This window comes from Cololabis saira, chromosome 6 (assembly GCF_033807715.1).
Source record: "Cololabis saira isolate AMF1-May2022 chromosome 6, fColSai1.1, whole genome shotgun sequence".
NCBI classification, from domain to species: domain Eukaryota; kingdom Metazoa; phylum Chordata; class Actinopteri; order Beloniformes; family Belonidae; genus Cololabis; species Cololabis saira.
This window is the reverse complement of record NC_084592.1, coordinates 1,884,144-1,900,032: the sequence shown is the minus strand read 5'-3', so window position 1 is coordinate 1,900,032 and position 15,889 is coordinate 1,884,144. Positions and strand designations below refer to the sequence as shown.

Genomic DNA, 15,889 nt, shown 5'->3' with positions numbered 1-15,889 from the left:
AAAACAAGTGAAAACGGCCCACACAACGCGCCCTATACCCAAAAGTTGGACCTTGGCTGGGTGATTGTGGGTGATGTGTGTATCGGGGATATGCACAGGCCGCCTGTTGTCCATTTCTACACCACCACCGTACAGAGTAACGGACGCCTGTCGCTCTTTCAGCCATGCCGCAACCATTACACAGTGAAGGTGTCAGGGATGGTTAGATGAGGACCCAAACGCAGGAGAGCAGGAGGCAGGAGTTCCAAAAAACGTAGATTTATTCGCAAAAAACAAAGACAAAAATGCTGCTGAGCACGATCAAAAACGGAACAGGAACATGAACAAGAAAACTAGGTAAACCTGACGAGGAGAACATGGAGGGAACAAACAGTACGGACCAGTGAGAAGCAGGGGATAAACAAGACTAGATATACACAAAGGATAACGAGACAAAGGTCCAGACAATCAGGGCAGATAGGAACCAGGAGGGTCAAGACAGAACTGGAACTCAGGGACATGAGCTTTCAAAACAAAACAGGGGAATGTCAAATCCTGACAGAAGGAGAGATATTGTGACACTAAACTCCTCTTACAGCCCGTCCAGCGCCGAGGCAGTCATGCCAAAGGTGAACAGAACACTTCAGGCAGTGACGCGTTTCAGACAACCAAGCAGGACGAAACAGAGGGCCCTTCTATCGAGGACCTGCAGTTTCCGAGCACATGGACGACGGGGTCTACGAGGATGAGGAAAACAGCTGGGTGGCTCCTCTGCCTTTCAGAGCTCACCGGCCACAGCTGCCTACCAATAGTGTCCAGGCACAGGAACGCCTCAACTCACTGTAGCGCTCCTTCAAAAGGAAGCCTGAAATGAAGGAACAATTTGTCACATTAATCACCCAAAAAAACAAACTGGCCCTGATCTTAACAACAGCCTGATTGGCATCCTTCTTCGTTTCAAAGGAGCAAGTAGCCTTCTCAGTGGACATACAGCAAATGTTCCATTGCTTCAAGGTCAAGCCTGAGGACAGCAGCTTTCTCAGGTTATTCTGGTTTAAAGATAACAACCCAGAAAAGGAGGTAGCTGAGTATCACATGAATGTCCACGTGTTTGGGAATAGCCCCTCCCCAGCCGTGGCCATTTACTGTCTCAGGCGTGCAGCTCAGGAAGGTCAGAGTGAGTATGGAGAGGATGCACAGCTGTTTGTGGGCAGAGGCTTTTATGTGGACGATGGACTGAAATCCCTTGCTACAGCTGAACAGGCGATCAGTCTGCTTAAGAGGACTCAAAGTATGCTGGCCTGTTCAAATCTCAGACTGCACAAGTTGGTCTCGAACAACAAAGCAGTCATGGAGGCCTTCCCCTGTGAAGATCAGGCCACTGACCTAAAGGACCTTGACCTGGCCGCTGACAGCCTTCCGAACACAGAGGAGTCTCGGGCTACTCTGGGACCTGGAGTAAGACTGCTTCTCTTACCATGTGGAGGAACAGAGAAAGCCATTTACTCGGCGAGGAGTACTCTCCACGGCGAACGGCCTGTATGATCCACTCGGACTCGTCTCTCCATTGACAATTCAAGGCAAAGTACTCCTTCGCGAACTCATCACTGACTCTCCTGACTGGGACTGGCTGCAGAGAAAGAGAAACTGTGGGAAGATTGGAGGGATTCTCTCCAAGAACCGGAAAAATTGAGAATCCCCGGAGCATACACTTGCATATCCTTGTCCGCAGCCAAGCGAACGGAGCTGTGTGTCTTCTCGGACGCATCAGAAAGGGCAGTGGCTGCAGTTGCCTATTTAAGAACTGTAGAGGCAGATAGACTGATCTCAAGCAGAGCCAGACTCACACCGTGCCCTGAGCACACCATACCTAATTTGGAGCTGTGTGGAGCGGTCATGGCACTAGATCTAGCTGAGACCATCACGTCTGAAATTGACATCACGTTTGATGCAGTCACATTCTACACAGATTGTAGAATTGTACTTGGATATATTTTCAACGAGAAAAGAAGATTTTACGTGTACGGTAGCAACCGAGTTCAACGTATCAGGTGAAGCACTCAGCCACTACAGTTCACACACAACACAATCCTGCAGACACCACAACACGATCGATCCCAGCAGACCGCCTGAAGCGCACAATGTGGTTCACTGGGTCGGCGTTTTTGTCTCAGCCTACTGAGATGCTGTTTGCCGAGCAGATCTTTGACCTCCTACAGCCAAAACAGGATCCTGAAATCCGGTCATATGTGACCACTTTGTGTACGTCAGTACTCAAGCACCTTGGCTCACAATGTTTCAGCCGTTTCTCAGAATGGAGCTCTCTCACGCGGGCTGTTGGTGTGTTGATCCACATCTTTCAGTGCTTCAGAAACAAGAGTAATGGACCGTGTCAGAAATGGCATCTCTGCCACAAGCCTGCATCAGTGTAGGTCCAAGACCAGAGTACAAGGATCATCATGAAAACAGTTCAGCGTGAGACCTATGAGAGAGAATTAGAATGCCTCTTGTCCAACTCCAACATCCCAAAGAGCACTCTGGACCCTGGACCCTTTCCTCGAGCAAGCAGGTCTGCTGAGAGTTGGGGGACGTCTCACAGCTTCTGACTTAGGACCTGAGGAAAAGAGACCAATGATCTTACCCGGACGTCACCATGTAGCCACCCTCATTGCCCGCCACTTCCACGAACAGACACAACACCAAGGACGCAACTTTACTGAGGGGCCATCCGATCTGCTGGCTACTGGATAGTGGATGGAAAGAGATGTGTCAACAGAGTGATTTTTGAATGCGTAGTCTGCCGCAAACTCAGAGGAAAATGTGAATTACAAAAAATGGCCGACCTGCCCCCGGACAGGCTCAGCACTGAACCGTCCTTTACTAACGTGGGCCTGGATGTGTTCGGCCCCTGGACTGTGGCCGCACATCGCACAAGGGGAGGATATGCCGAGAGTAAAAGGTGGGCCATCCTCTTCACTTGTCTATCTGTGAGAGTTATTCACATCGAAGTTATAGAGTCTATGGACTCTTCTAGCTTGATAAATGCACTCCGTCGATTCCAGGCAATCCGAGGACCAGTGAAACATCTACGCTCCGACAGGGGCACAAACTTCATTGGAGCCTCAAAAGACCTGGAAATCCCCTCCAACGCTGATGAGAAGACAGTCAAGAGATTCCTCTCTGAGCCAGGCACCACATGGACTTTCAATGTCCCACACTCCTCGCATATGGGAGGGGTTTGGAAAAGGACGATCGGGGTCACACGCCGCATACTAGAGTCGATGCTCATGCAGCTAGGATCTTCCAAACTCACACACAAGGTGCTCACAAGCTTTCACCGCCATTGTGAACAATCGCTCACTTGTACATGTGTCCACTGACCCTACAGATCCTTTCATCCTCACGCCTGCTTCCCTGCTGACTCAAAAGGTGGGCCCTTGTCCGCCTCCGGCTGTTGAGTTTGATCTCAAGGACCTGTACAAGCAGCAGTGGCGCAGAGTCCAAAGTCTGTCAAACAGATTCTGGGACAGGTGGCGCAAACAGTACCTGGCTACGCTTCAACCCCGCAGAAAGTGGACATCTGACCAGCCGAACCTCACGGAAGGAAGTGTTGTGCTTCTTAAGGACAGTGTAGCTAAAAGAAATGACTGGCCACTTGACATCATCTCAGAGGTGTACCCCAGTGAAGATGAACGGGTATGCAAGGTTCAGCTGAGAGTGCCAAATAAGGATGGTACTAGACTGTATCTTAGACCTGTCAATGAACTGGTTTTGCTCATTTCTCCAGATAAATAAGTTTGATGCTTTACATATGTTTACTGACATTAAAATAGTTGTAAAGGTCAATTGATTACAATACTGAGCTACTGAAGTTTATTTTGATATTAAGAGTAAAGAAAGAAGGTGAAACCCTCTGGGTATCAGATGGGGAGTGTTCTGTTTACAGTTTTTTCAACTGCTTAGACACAAAACCTTTATATTTCACACGATTTCTAAAACCTGACACTCAAACGTCACAACTCCACATCAAATCAGCAAAACTATACACTAATTCTCAGCCTTGACACATATTTTCAGTTTAGCTATTAACTTTTTTCAAATCAGTACACACAATTCTCTACCTACACACAATAATCTAAAAGGAAGTAACTTGATTTCCTGTTTCAAACACAACCAAACAAAATGCCACATTTATTCATCAGTGCCTCAGACTCTGTGCTCACATGTGCAAACAATAATTGCTTGATTGAACACCAAGCAATCACTGCCTGACACAGGCCTATAAATAGGCCAAAGGCCAAGTCTTCTGTCTTGAACAATGGATCATAACAATGCAGAGAGAGCCGGGGGGGACGGAGGAAGATGCGGAGGGCGATAAGGAGTTCGGGTTCGTGGAGGACACTTTGGAAGAGGAGCAGGAAGAGGAAGAGGAAGAGGAAGAGGAAGGGAAAGAGAACCAAGAAGAGTTGTCTCTGATGAGATTAGGGCTACTCTGATAGATCATGTGATCAATCATGGGTTGACCATGAGAGAGGCTGGACTCAGAGTCCAGCCCAACTTGAGTCGATTTACAGTGGCGGCCATAATTCGAACCTTTCGAAATGAGAACAGGTAATGTAATAGCCATTTCTGCATAGCTTTAAAATGCATGCGTGTTCAAAGGGTGTACAGCCTTAGTTGACTGTTTATACAGCACATACTCCTACTACTGGATTTCTGTATTTTCTAGAGTGGAAAGACAACCGTATCGTGGAGGACAAGGTTGCGTATTTTCACAAGACCAGGAGACCGAAATTGTAAATATGGTTTTGGCAAATAACGGCATTAGAATTCATGAGATTCAAACTCATGTTTTGGAAGATATTGATGCAGTCAGTTTGTCGACGATTCATCGTGTCCTGCAGGACTGAGGACTGAGGAATCAGTGGCGACTGAATCAGCTGTACAGGGTCCCGTTTGAAAGGAACTGTGACAGAGTGATGAACCTGCGGTGAGAGTACGTGGAGGTATGTACAGTACATAGCACTTCCAGTACATCAGACTTTCACCTGCTGAGACAGATTACTGTGCATATCCTGATCTGTTCTTTTATCTACTGTAATACAGAGAATATTGGAGATGGATGCCCACCCCATTCTCCATGAATACATCTATGTGGATGAGGTGGGATTCAACCTCACCAAGTCAAGACGGAGAGGGAGAAATAACATCGGACAGAGGGTAATTATCAATGTCCCGGGCCAACGTGGAGGAAATGTCACCATGTGTGCTGCTCCAAATGAAGAGAATCCACACCAGGCAATATTTGTGGTTGTGTGGTATAATGTTAGTTTTCATCGCTCCCAACTGGTCCACAATTGGTTTGTCAACCATCCCCATTTTTCTGTTGTCAATCTGCCTCCATATTCACAATTTCTGAACCCGATCGAAGAATTCTTCTCAACATGGCGCTGGAAAGTGTATGATTGTCGTCCCTATGCCCGTCTTTCACTTCTCCAGGGAATGGAGGAAGCATGTGGTGACATTCATGCTGCTTCTATCCAAGGTTGGATACGCCTCTCAAGAAGATTCTTTCCTCGATGTTTGGAAAGAGAAAATATTGCATGCGACGTGGATGAAGTGTTGTGGCCAGACCCAGCCCTGAGGAGAGACGGACTCTAAATGCACACCCAACTAGCTCTCCCCATCAACACACACACACACACACACACACACACACACACACACATACACACACTTTTTCATAAATGTCTGTTTTTTGGTAGCTGTTGGTGTACTTTGTTTTGTTTTTCTTATGTTGTGTACAATACTGCTTTCACAACAGCAACCGATTTATTAAAAAAATGCAATATTTTTGGTTCCAATATTGCTTGTGTTGGCTTCTATTTGCATATTACTGTACAGTATATTCACTCTTGTATGGCAATACATAAAAAACAAAAGAGATGTGTTTATGATGTGAGACAAATGCTTGCTTTTGAGATGTGTTCAGAATATTTTGAATACTGTGCTTCATTTTGCAGGAGCGAGGACGCTTTTTGCATTTCGTGTGAGCAATAGTTGAATTTGTGTGTAGAGCTTTGAGAAAAACACACAGAGCTTTGAAAATGTGTGTAAGCGCTTGAAACTGTAATGTCCAGCGGCCTCATTTAAAATGGAGTGCTTAGGATTCATACTAAAAGTGCACGTACACCCAAAAGCCGAAAAAGCCGGGCGCAAAAAAAAATCTGGATCAATAAAACCATGTGCACGCACACTTGCACGCAATGTTCGCTTTATAAATCACAGTCCAGCTGGAAGGTTGCGCAGCTAAATCTGCCTCATATCCCGCCCTCTACACGCCCACTTTTTACCTTAAAAGGGCAATGCAAAGTAGTATTTGCATATGGATGAGTCTGCTGAGCATGCGCAGCAGCTTCCTGCAGCCTGTTTGGCGTCAGAATGAATGAACGTGTCCAGCCACCGTGCCACTGAATTTCACTGAGATCTGAGATCTAGATGTTGTGGATGAGGTGGAGGACAGGAAAACCACATTATTTGGGGGTGACAGTAAAAGTAGAAAGAGTATATAAATAGTATAAAATAATTAAAGCGAGTGAGTGGGAGCACGACGTTGCTGCGCTAAACGCTGTGAGTCCCCCGGCGCAACAGGGGGGACATGTCCCCCCCGTCTTTTCAAAATCATGTTTTTGTCCCCCCCACTTTTTACAGTTTAAAAACTAACGGTAGGCTCAGCCTGTAATTGCAAATCATCCAGACACCCTGTGCAAAGGCGATGCGAAGACGGCCCCGCACCCCCTCCTCCCTCCCGTCTTCCCTCAGAGCTGCTCAGGGCGGGTTTATGGTTCTGCGTTACACCAACGCAGAGCCTACGGCGTAGGTGCGCGTCGCTGCATACCCTACGGCGTAGGCTCTGCATCGTTTTAACGCGGAACCATAATTTACGCTTACACCCGCACGTAAAGGTTTCACGCGCGCGTAAAACTCATATATATATATATATATAAGAAAATCTGTGTCCCTTTAGGGAAGAAATGAGTGGCTCCATGGAGCCCCTAAACGCTCTACGAAGCCCCTCATTTGTTCTGTCCTAAAGCGGTGGGTGAAGAGGAGGTTCCCGGCGTGTCACCGTGGCTGCTGCAGCAACAGAGTCCTGACTGATGCTGAGCTTCACACACAGAGGAACACAATCAGCGCTATTTTATTATAAGTCTGATATATGTTGTGATACGTCATGACATTATTAAGAGTATGACATGAATCTTGCTTCATTTCACCACCTCACAGCCTGCGTCGCCAGTTCCCCGTGTCTTAAGTAAATTCTTACGGGAGGGTCCGGGTTGCCGTAGGGATACGCAGATTTTTCGGTTAGTTTTTTTCTTTTTAAATCCCAGCCTTTGCGTAGAAGGTGGCTTGCGCATCTTTCAGGCCCTTTTTGTGCGCAAGCAAGCTTTATAGATGAGGCCCCAGTTTGTTTTGCTCCTGTGAAGCACAGCATTGTTCTTTTACGTTGTTTTCACAGGTTGTTAGTCTGAGGCTGCCATCTACTGGCAACCAACGGTCGCCAGTAGATGGCAGTGTTGGACCACACCCAGTGATCATGTGGACTGTTATAAAGGTTTATGAACATTTTGTGAATGTATACCGTATTCAAACGTTGAAACCCTGGTCAACCCCCCCCCGGCCTGAAACTGGCTTTAATGTGCCTCATAAAATGGCGACTGTGCCATGAACTACAATCCCAGCATGCCTTGCGGGATGGGGCGGCGCCTGAGAGCGACGCGCACCCAATCCCGAGCGAGGCGCTGATGACGTCATCGCAGCGCGCGGAGATACAAAACTCCGTGCTGCACCAAGACTTTTCTCTCTTCTCTTCGCTTCTCTTCAACGATCCTGGACGCGCGTTGCTGTCCAGCAGCTTTTAAGAGCTGTGGGGGGGGGTTTCAAGGAGCCGTCGAGGCCCGCACTGACCGGGCGCAAGGTCCGATCCCAGAGCGCTGCGCTGCGCCCTGGACTCTGTCTCCCTGCCTTAACTCCTTTCTTTTTTCCCCGAGCCCTGTCTTCCACTCAGGATGACCGCTTCGGGAGCCAAAAACCCGCCCGGAGCTCCAGCCTTTGGACCGCGAGGCCCTCGCGCAGCCCGGCAACACCACACGGGACGAGCCGACGTTCTGAAGGGAGGAAGCGGCCCCCGTGCGCAGCGACACTGTTCACTTTTTCTGTGGAGTTAGGAAAGGAGAGAGACCGAGCGGCCGCAGAAACTGAGGATCCCCGTCAGGAAACCCCTTGCAGGACCGAGCCGCAGGACGGAGCCTGCAGCCTCAGGTCCGGACTCCCGAGGACGCGTGAGCTGCGGTCTGGGCGATCAGTCACTGGTGTAGACCTGAATTTATGTTTAATGAAATTACTGTGTGCATATTACGGTTATTTGTTCATTTGGTGGCGCCGTTTCGCCAGTAGTCACGTTTAAAACACCGGGAGTAACACCCGGAGACCCGAGGAGGCGTGAGGTTTTGAGACCTGGGTGTATGAGTTTAACTGGGAGTGTTACAGAGCTAAATCTGCGTTCAGAGCTGAGATTACATCAGCACCATTATCAGGACTGTTTTCATTAATTTGTAGTCACTACTTTCTGCTAGTCAGTCATGTTTTAAAGCGCTGTTTTCTGCCGTAGTCACGTTTAAAACACCGGGAGTAACATCCGGTCTAGATTTGCACGTGGCTTAAAGAGGGTTCCGCCATCTTTAAAGTACCACAGGAGCCCTGGCTTCTTCAAAACTCTGCAGCCACGTTTGAACTGTAGATGTTCGTTCTGTATCATCTTTATTATTGCTTTGATTTCTTTTTTTCATTCCATGCATTTAACTTTCATGTCATATTTTTCTATTGATGTTTTTCTAGTTAATTAATTGTTTTATAATACTTAAGTTCTGCCATCGGGATTTATTGGGTATCCATTTACATCTTCTTTGATACCCGTATGTAAATAAATTCTGATTGATTTTTAATGAGTGGTTGTTGTTATTTCATGCAAGATTTGGTCACAAATTGATTTGTTTAAGCAGAGCCTAGTGTTCGGATATCACGCCTTCATTGTTATTCTGTAAGATATAGTAAGATTTGCTGTTCTGCAGGATAATTCAAATCATAATGAGACTGATTTTCTGCTGTTTAGTTATCACAATTCCACCGGAGTAAGGCCCCGGCGGTGGTGCCCCGAGAATTATTATCATTTTGATAATACGATTTGATAAATAGTCAACTTTATTAATTATTAATAATTATTAATAATATTCATTAATAGCCTTGGATAACTACTCAGCTTAGCTACCTGAGTTGCACAACAGCAGCATTGGACCGTTAGGTGGACCGTTAGGTAGACCGTTGGTATTCGGCAAGTCGCATTATCTCATCATCACGTGACATACTTGGATACGGCTCTTAGCAACGGTAACGCGATCCAGGTAGAGAGAGAGTTTGACACATCCCAGAGCCTCAAGGTTGCCTTTGAGAGCATCGTTGGTATGTTTGTAATTTGCATTTGTGAATTATTGTGATTCTGAAAGATATTTGGGTTACTATCTGGTTGTGAATGTGACTGATGTAAACATTTCTCTGTTAGAAGACTAAATAGTAACCTGATGTTACTCTGACAGAATGTACTGTATATAATTTAGGCGTACCTATTTGTATTCTAAATAGATTGTATTCTATTCTGTTTTCCCAGTTTTCCCCTACTTCATCGAATGAACCATAAAGAGTTTGAAAGGAATTAGAACTTGTCTCCGTGGTTTGTTTTGAAGAGGAGTTATCTGACTGTTGCATTGGCAAAGCGTTGGGGGAGAACAGTACAAAGACAGTCATAAAAATAGCAGTTTGTTTGAATTTACAGTATATTTTGGATCTCCTTTTCACCCCCTTACTTGTTCTAATATCCTCCAAACAGCAACTGTTTCAAGCTGAATTTCACAATGTTTAAATGCAAGATGGGCTCTGTCTGTCAGGAAATGGTTTGATGAGGACCCAAACGCAGGAGAGCGGGAGGCAGGAGTTCACAAAAAGCTGGATTTATTCAACACCCAATAACGCAGCTGAGCAAGATCAAAAAACCAAACAGGAACATAAACAAGAAAACTGGGTAGAACTGATGAGGCGAACATGGAGGGAGCAAACAGTACGGACCAGCGAGGAGCAGGGGAACAACAAGACTAGATATACACAAAGGATAACGAGACACAGGTGCAGACAATCAGGGCAGATGGGAAACAGGAGGGACAGAACTGAAACTCAGGGACATGGGCTTTCAAAATAAAACACAGGGAAATGTCAAATCCTGACACTGTCCTTCTGCCTATTTTCTGTTTTGTTAGTTTAGGTAATGGGCGAGTTAAATTCTATTTATTTAATTCATTTGTTCTTTTGTTGTTGTTTTTTATCTATTTTAAACTGGGAATAATATAGCTATTTCCTGCCAGTTACATTTTAATTTGGGTATACCAAATCTTGCGGACAATTAAGCGCACAGCATTTTAAGGCGCAGAATTGATGAACGGGTCTATTTTCATACATAAGACGAACCGGGTTATAAGGTGCATGCTAAAACATATATAAAGCGAAACAAAACTGGTAAGTCGAACTTTATTCAACTCTTCAGTCCCCTTCAACTCAGAATATTGTTCACTTGTAACTACTACAAAAAAATACACTCTTACACATTTTAAATTATTCGTCCATAGTGGGGAAGGTAAGCGTAGTACTAGGTACTGTTCTCTGATGTGTTTATCGTTGCCAGCGACACCAGACACCTAAAATTAGTGTGAGGTTGGAACAACGTTGTATACCAACATTTGATTACAATTGGATTATGATATAAATTTGAAACTTTAATTTACGCTAAAAAGCTACCGTTTGCTTGACATCTAATTATAATAAGGTTCAATTTCAATTTTTATTTTAATTTTATTTATATAGCGTCTAATACAGGGGTCACCAATCCTGGTCCTCAAGGGCCGGTGTCCCTGCAGGTTTTAGATGTTTCCCTGCTTCATTGCACCATGATACAAGTGACTGTGTCATTAATAGAATTGTGCAGCCCTGGATGACAAGCTGATGATGATGATTAATTAGAATCAGGTGTGTTAAAGCAGGGAAACATCTAAAACATGCAGGACACCGGCCCTCGAGGACCAGGATCGCCCACCCCTGGTCTAATACAACAGAAGTGGTCTCTAAGCTCTTTCCAGAGACCCAGAACATGACCCACGGGCAATTATTACATAAACAATGGCAGGTAAAAACTCCCCTATTGGGAGAAAACTTTAAGCCAAACAGTGGCAAGAAAAACTCCCCTTTAGCAGAGCCGGATTAATGCAAAGGCAGACTAGGCACGTGCCTAGGGCCCGACAGAGGGACAAAAAAAGAAAAAAAAATTTTTTGTCTGCCCCAAGGGGCCTGGCGCCCCAAGGGGCCTGGCGCCCCAAGGGGCCTGGCGCCCCAAGGGGCCTGGCGCCCCAAGGGGCCTGGCGCCCCAAGGGGCCTGGCGCCCCAAGGGGCCTGGCGCCCCAAGGGGCCTGGCGCCCCAAGGGGCCTGGCGCTATGGGCCGTTTTTTTTTTCCCCCAATTTTTTTTTTTTTTCTTTATAAATATCAACAGTCACGTTCCATTACAGACCTAAATGTGTACTAGTCTGTGCATATCAATAAATATATGTGCAATGATGACGCGTGTCTGTTGTTCAATACAACTGATCAGACCAAGCGCGGACACAAGCTAGTCTGATCCAGACGAGTGGAGTTGGAACAAACTGTCACACAATGTCGAGAGAACGAGACAGATTCAGGAAATTTCCATCAGGGGATGAAAAAAGAAAAAAACTAAAGAAAATGGAAGAGTTTAATGCCTCTCTGAAAGGCACGTTTGATAAATTTGTTACAAAAATCACAGATCCGACCGGGTCTCAAGCAGCCATGGGGCCCCGCGTCGAGGTAAGCCCAGATGATGATGAGGCAGGGGAAGGTATCCAGTATTGTGCTAATTGGAGAGTTAAAATTGCGCATATAGACACCCGATCCGACCCGAAAAACCCAAAAATTTCGAGGGCCCCCCTGGCTATTTCACACAGGGCCTCGCAAATCTCTCAAACGGCTCTGCATACGCATACACATACATACGCATACGCATACGCATACACATACACATACACATACACATACATACACATACACATACAGACATACATACTACAGCACACTTTGTCTTACTGCAAATTGTATTGGTCTTTGTAGATTTGACTTCTTATTTAACTATTCAATTTAATCAACACATTTAATTAAGATTTTCTGCAAAATGCTCACAATCGATAAGATAAGGATAATTTAATAGCATTTAATAGAGCATTGTAATAACGTATAAATAATAAAAATCTAAAAATAGTCTGATAGACTGTTTAATATACAACACATGACTTATTTTGGAATACAAAGAACCAACTTGACTATGACTATGCTATGTAAAATGTGAATTAAGTTTTATTAGTAACTTTGGTAAGTTTAAGATTTCATAAATAACATCGATGGAGGGGGGCCCAAAAATCACAGTCTGCCTAGTGTAGTCCATTTATTTAATCCGGCTCTGCCCTTTAGGAGGGAAGAAACCTGGACCAGGACCTGGATCATAAGGGGGGACCCTCCTGCTATGGCCAGCTGGGCAGAGCAGGAAAACAGAGAACAGACAGAGAATGAAGAATGGAGAAAAGAGAGAACAAGACACAATGGCTAACTGGTGCAATACAGGAATGACTACACAAGCAGAAGCAGACACCCCCCCCAGGTGGCCAGAGGGGGGTGGGGGGGCACAGGTCAGGACGCCAGCAGGCATCCACCAGACATCCACACAGACAGGTGGCCGCAAGCAGCAGGACGACATACAAGATAACATTGACTAGATGTCGAATGATGGTTGCTTGCCAGCACTACATAATAAGTTATCTGTTGTCTGACATTGAAACCCATATCCAACCAAGGACCGACTTTAATACAAAGTACCTATGAATGGTCCGACTATCAATCAAGTGGAGTGGCCTCGTTGCACTACATTTTTACAGATTTTTGAGCAAAGTGTACCACATAAAATTGGTTTGAGGTCAGTAAGCACAACTAAATTCATACATAAGGTGCCTTGGATAATAAGGCACACTTCTGATTTTGAAAAGAAATAAGGATTTTAAGTGTGTCTTATAGTGCGTAAAATATGGTATGTACACTAGTTTTGCATCCATTATAGTGCCAAAAAGTTTATTACAGTGCACACTACTACAATGAAGAAGAAAAATCACAAGTAAACAAAACTGACAAGATGATTACTCTTGGGCTTTTTCTGACTGTTCGAAAAGCCAAAGGATCTTACGTTATTGGTCAAATTACTACAGTTTTTCCATGGGGGATTAGGCCTACTTCATAAACGTGCCTGACTCCTGTTCCAGTCAGTAACACAGAGCTTCAAACCAAGCTACAATAAAGAAAATATTGAGACATGACTTGCATTTTTTAACAATGACAAGTCCATAAACCCAGCCGCACATGTTGAAACCAGAATTAGAGTTAGAGTATGAATGTTATCAGCTGTAGGTTCTAGAGCAACAAAGATTATATGCTGACATCTTGATTTTTGGATGGCTGTTAAATCAATCAAGCTAAAGCTAGTTGGAAAATGTTTGTGACTTCCTCACAACCAAATATCGTACATGTTTCTTTAAAGACATTATGGAAAAAAACACAAGTTTGTGTGCGACAGAAGCATTAGTATCCTGTTAAAAACCATTACTTTTAAAATTATCCTGGTGACAGTACTATACACAGAATATCTCAGCACTATACCAACTATATTTACAATTATCTGGGCCTGTAACATCATAGCAAGTAAGCTGGTGGAGTTTATGTATTGATAACTTTTAACAGATAGAATTACAAAGTACTTCACAACCACATCAAATAATAGCAAAAATTACAAAATTAACTAAATGGATAAGAACAGTAAAAGCGTAAGACAACATGAAACATAACTCCAAAGTCTGCTTGAAAATAAATGTTTCAGTTTTTCTTTTCCAAAAATGTCCTCTGAAATTAAAAAAAACAAAGAAATTGTGGTAGTCTAGAGACCGAAAAGCCCAGTCACTACCTGTTTCAAAATTAAAATGTGGCACCACCAGCTATTTCTGCTCAGAAGACCTGACTGACTGTAGGAGTACATATGTCAGAGCTCGGAAGAACGAGGAGAAAGAGGAGTTACAGCATCAGGCACAAGTGCAAACTATCATCAGTGTCATCATGAAATCTAATGACCAATCAAGGCAATACCCACTTTCAACTCATGTAGTTAGTTTAAATGCTGAAAAAAAGTCTTGCACCATAGGCTTTGCCATTTGATACGCTGTATCCAAAAACATAGACAAGAATGCCATGTCCAATTTGATGAATACTTTTATTACCATAACATTAAGCACATTAGCTGAAAACCTAAAACGAAAGCAAAGCAATCAAATCAGGTAGAGACTTGGGAACCTGAAGAAGGAAGTGAACAGAGAACTTGGCACATATAGGACCAGGACCTCAGGAAGGAAAAGGATAAAAACAATGGTCGTATACAAAGAACTCCAGGTTACTGTAAGTCAACTATTTGCTTTTAATATAACTTGGCTAGTCATTTAGTAGCTGCCCAAACGTATTCCTTTGAAAAAATTAGTAATATACACATGTCTGAACAGAAATGGTTGAACTGCTGTACAGGAGTAGACTACTTTCATGCAAACACAAACATACTGCAGTTAGGCCCATGACATAGGCCTAACTGTGCTTGAATTGAACCAGATTTCAGTGTCACAGCAAGCAGATTCTGATGAAAACTAATAATGTTACTGGAAATGATGGTGCTGGTAATGTGTTTTTCCAAGCCTTCATTGCCTTTTATTTCTGCCCTAGATCATTTCCGTCTTCGGTTCTGTTTTGTTTGTGTCTGTGTGCATGTATGGCTCTGCACAGTGTAAAGATCCTTGTGTATAAATAACTATTTTCATGTTGGGCTTTAATTTAGAAATAAGACCCTGTATTGGCCTAAATATATAGCATTCAGGTTTTTTTTAATTTTACACAGTAACCCAACTTTTTTCGAATTGTATTGGGGTTGTATTTTTAGGCTACAAATTTTATAGTCCTCTACTACATAATACCTTTTTTCTCCCGTGGTTCTTTGCAGTATTCATGTAGGCAGGAACTCCAGGCTGACCACTGGGAGAGCATACAGTGGAGTTGGCATGGAATGGAGCAGTTCTGAACAGCCAGGGGGAGCTGGTTTCCATCACACAGCCTGGCAGCCACAGGCCTGGACACTGAAGAAACCAAAGGGAAAAACACAGGGAACTCAATTCAATTCAAATGACTATATTAATCCCAAATGGGAAATTGATTTTCCAGTAAACAGGAAGAACTCAGTTTTATTGTGTTCATTATGTCTTCAGATAGATATCCTAAGGCCAGAGTCATCCGCACTGAGGACAAAAGACGCCAGCTCTGGATTATGGAGGCCATCGAGATTAGGAAACAAGGACAACAAACGATGAACAGGGATGAGGGAGCTACATGCTCTCACACATGGACCAGCATCTTGGAGCAGCGGGAGGACAGCGGGGGGCGTGGCCGACTAGCGGGGGGCGTGGCCTACTAGCGGGGGGCGTGGCCGACCAGCGGGGGGCGTGGCCGACCAGTCAAACCTGGCAGGTTGGCCACGCCCTCATAGTAAAAACAGCTGATAAGGACGTTGTCACCTCCCATCACGTGACACTCTGAGGAAGGCGGGAGAACTGCCGAAACTGTCAAAAACCGCTCGTCAAAAACCGACGCTTGGTCAGGGCCCTTAG

The 15,889-nt window shown here is 44.6% G+C and overlaps 1 protein-coding gene across 1 annotated transcript in view; it reads right to left on the bottom strand.

The window, feature by feature from the left end:
* Window positions 1-15,889, bottom strand: part of thsd7ba (thrombospondin, type I, domain containing 7Ba) — a 326,602-nt gene that overhangs the window by 185,757 nt on the left and 124,956 nt on the right. Inside the window, exon 5 of the mRNA XM_061723024.1 lies at window positions 15,203-15,361. Within this exon, the coding sequence (XP_061579008.1) occupies window positions 15,203-15,361 (159 nt within the window). The remainder of the gene's footprint in view (window positions 1-15,202; window positions 15,362-15,889) is intronic.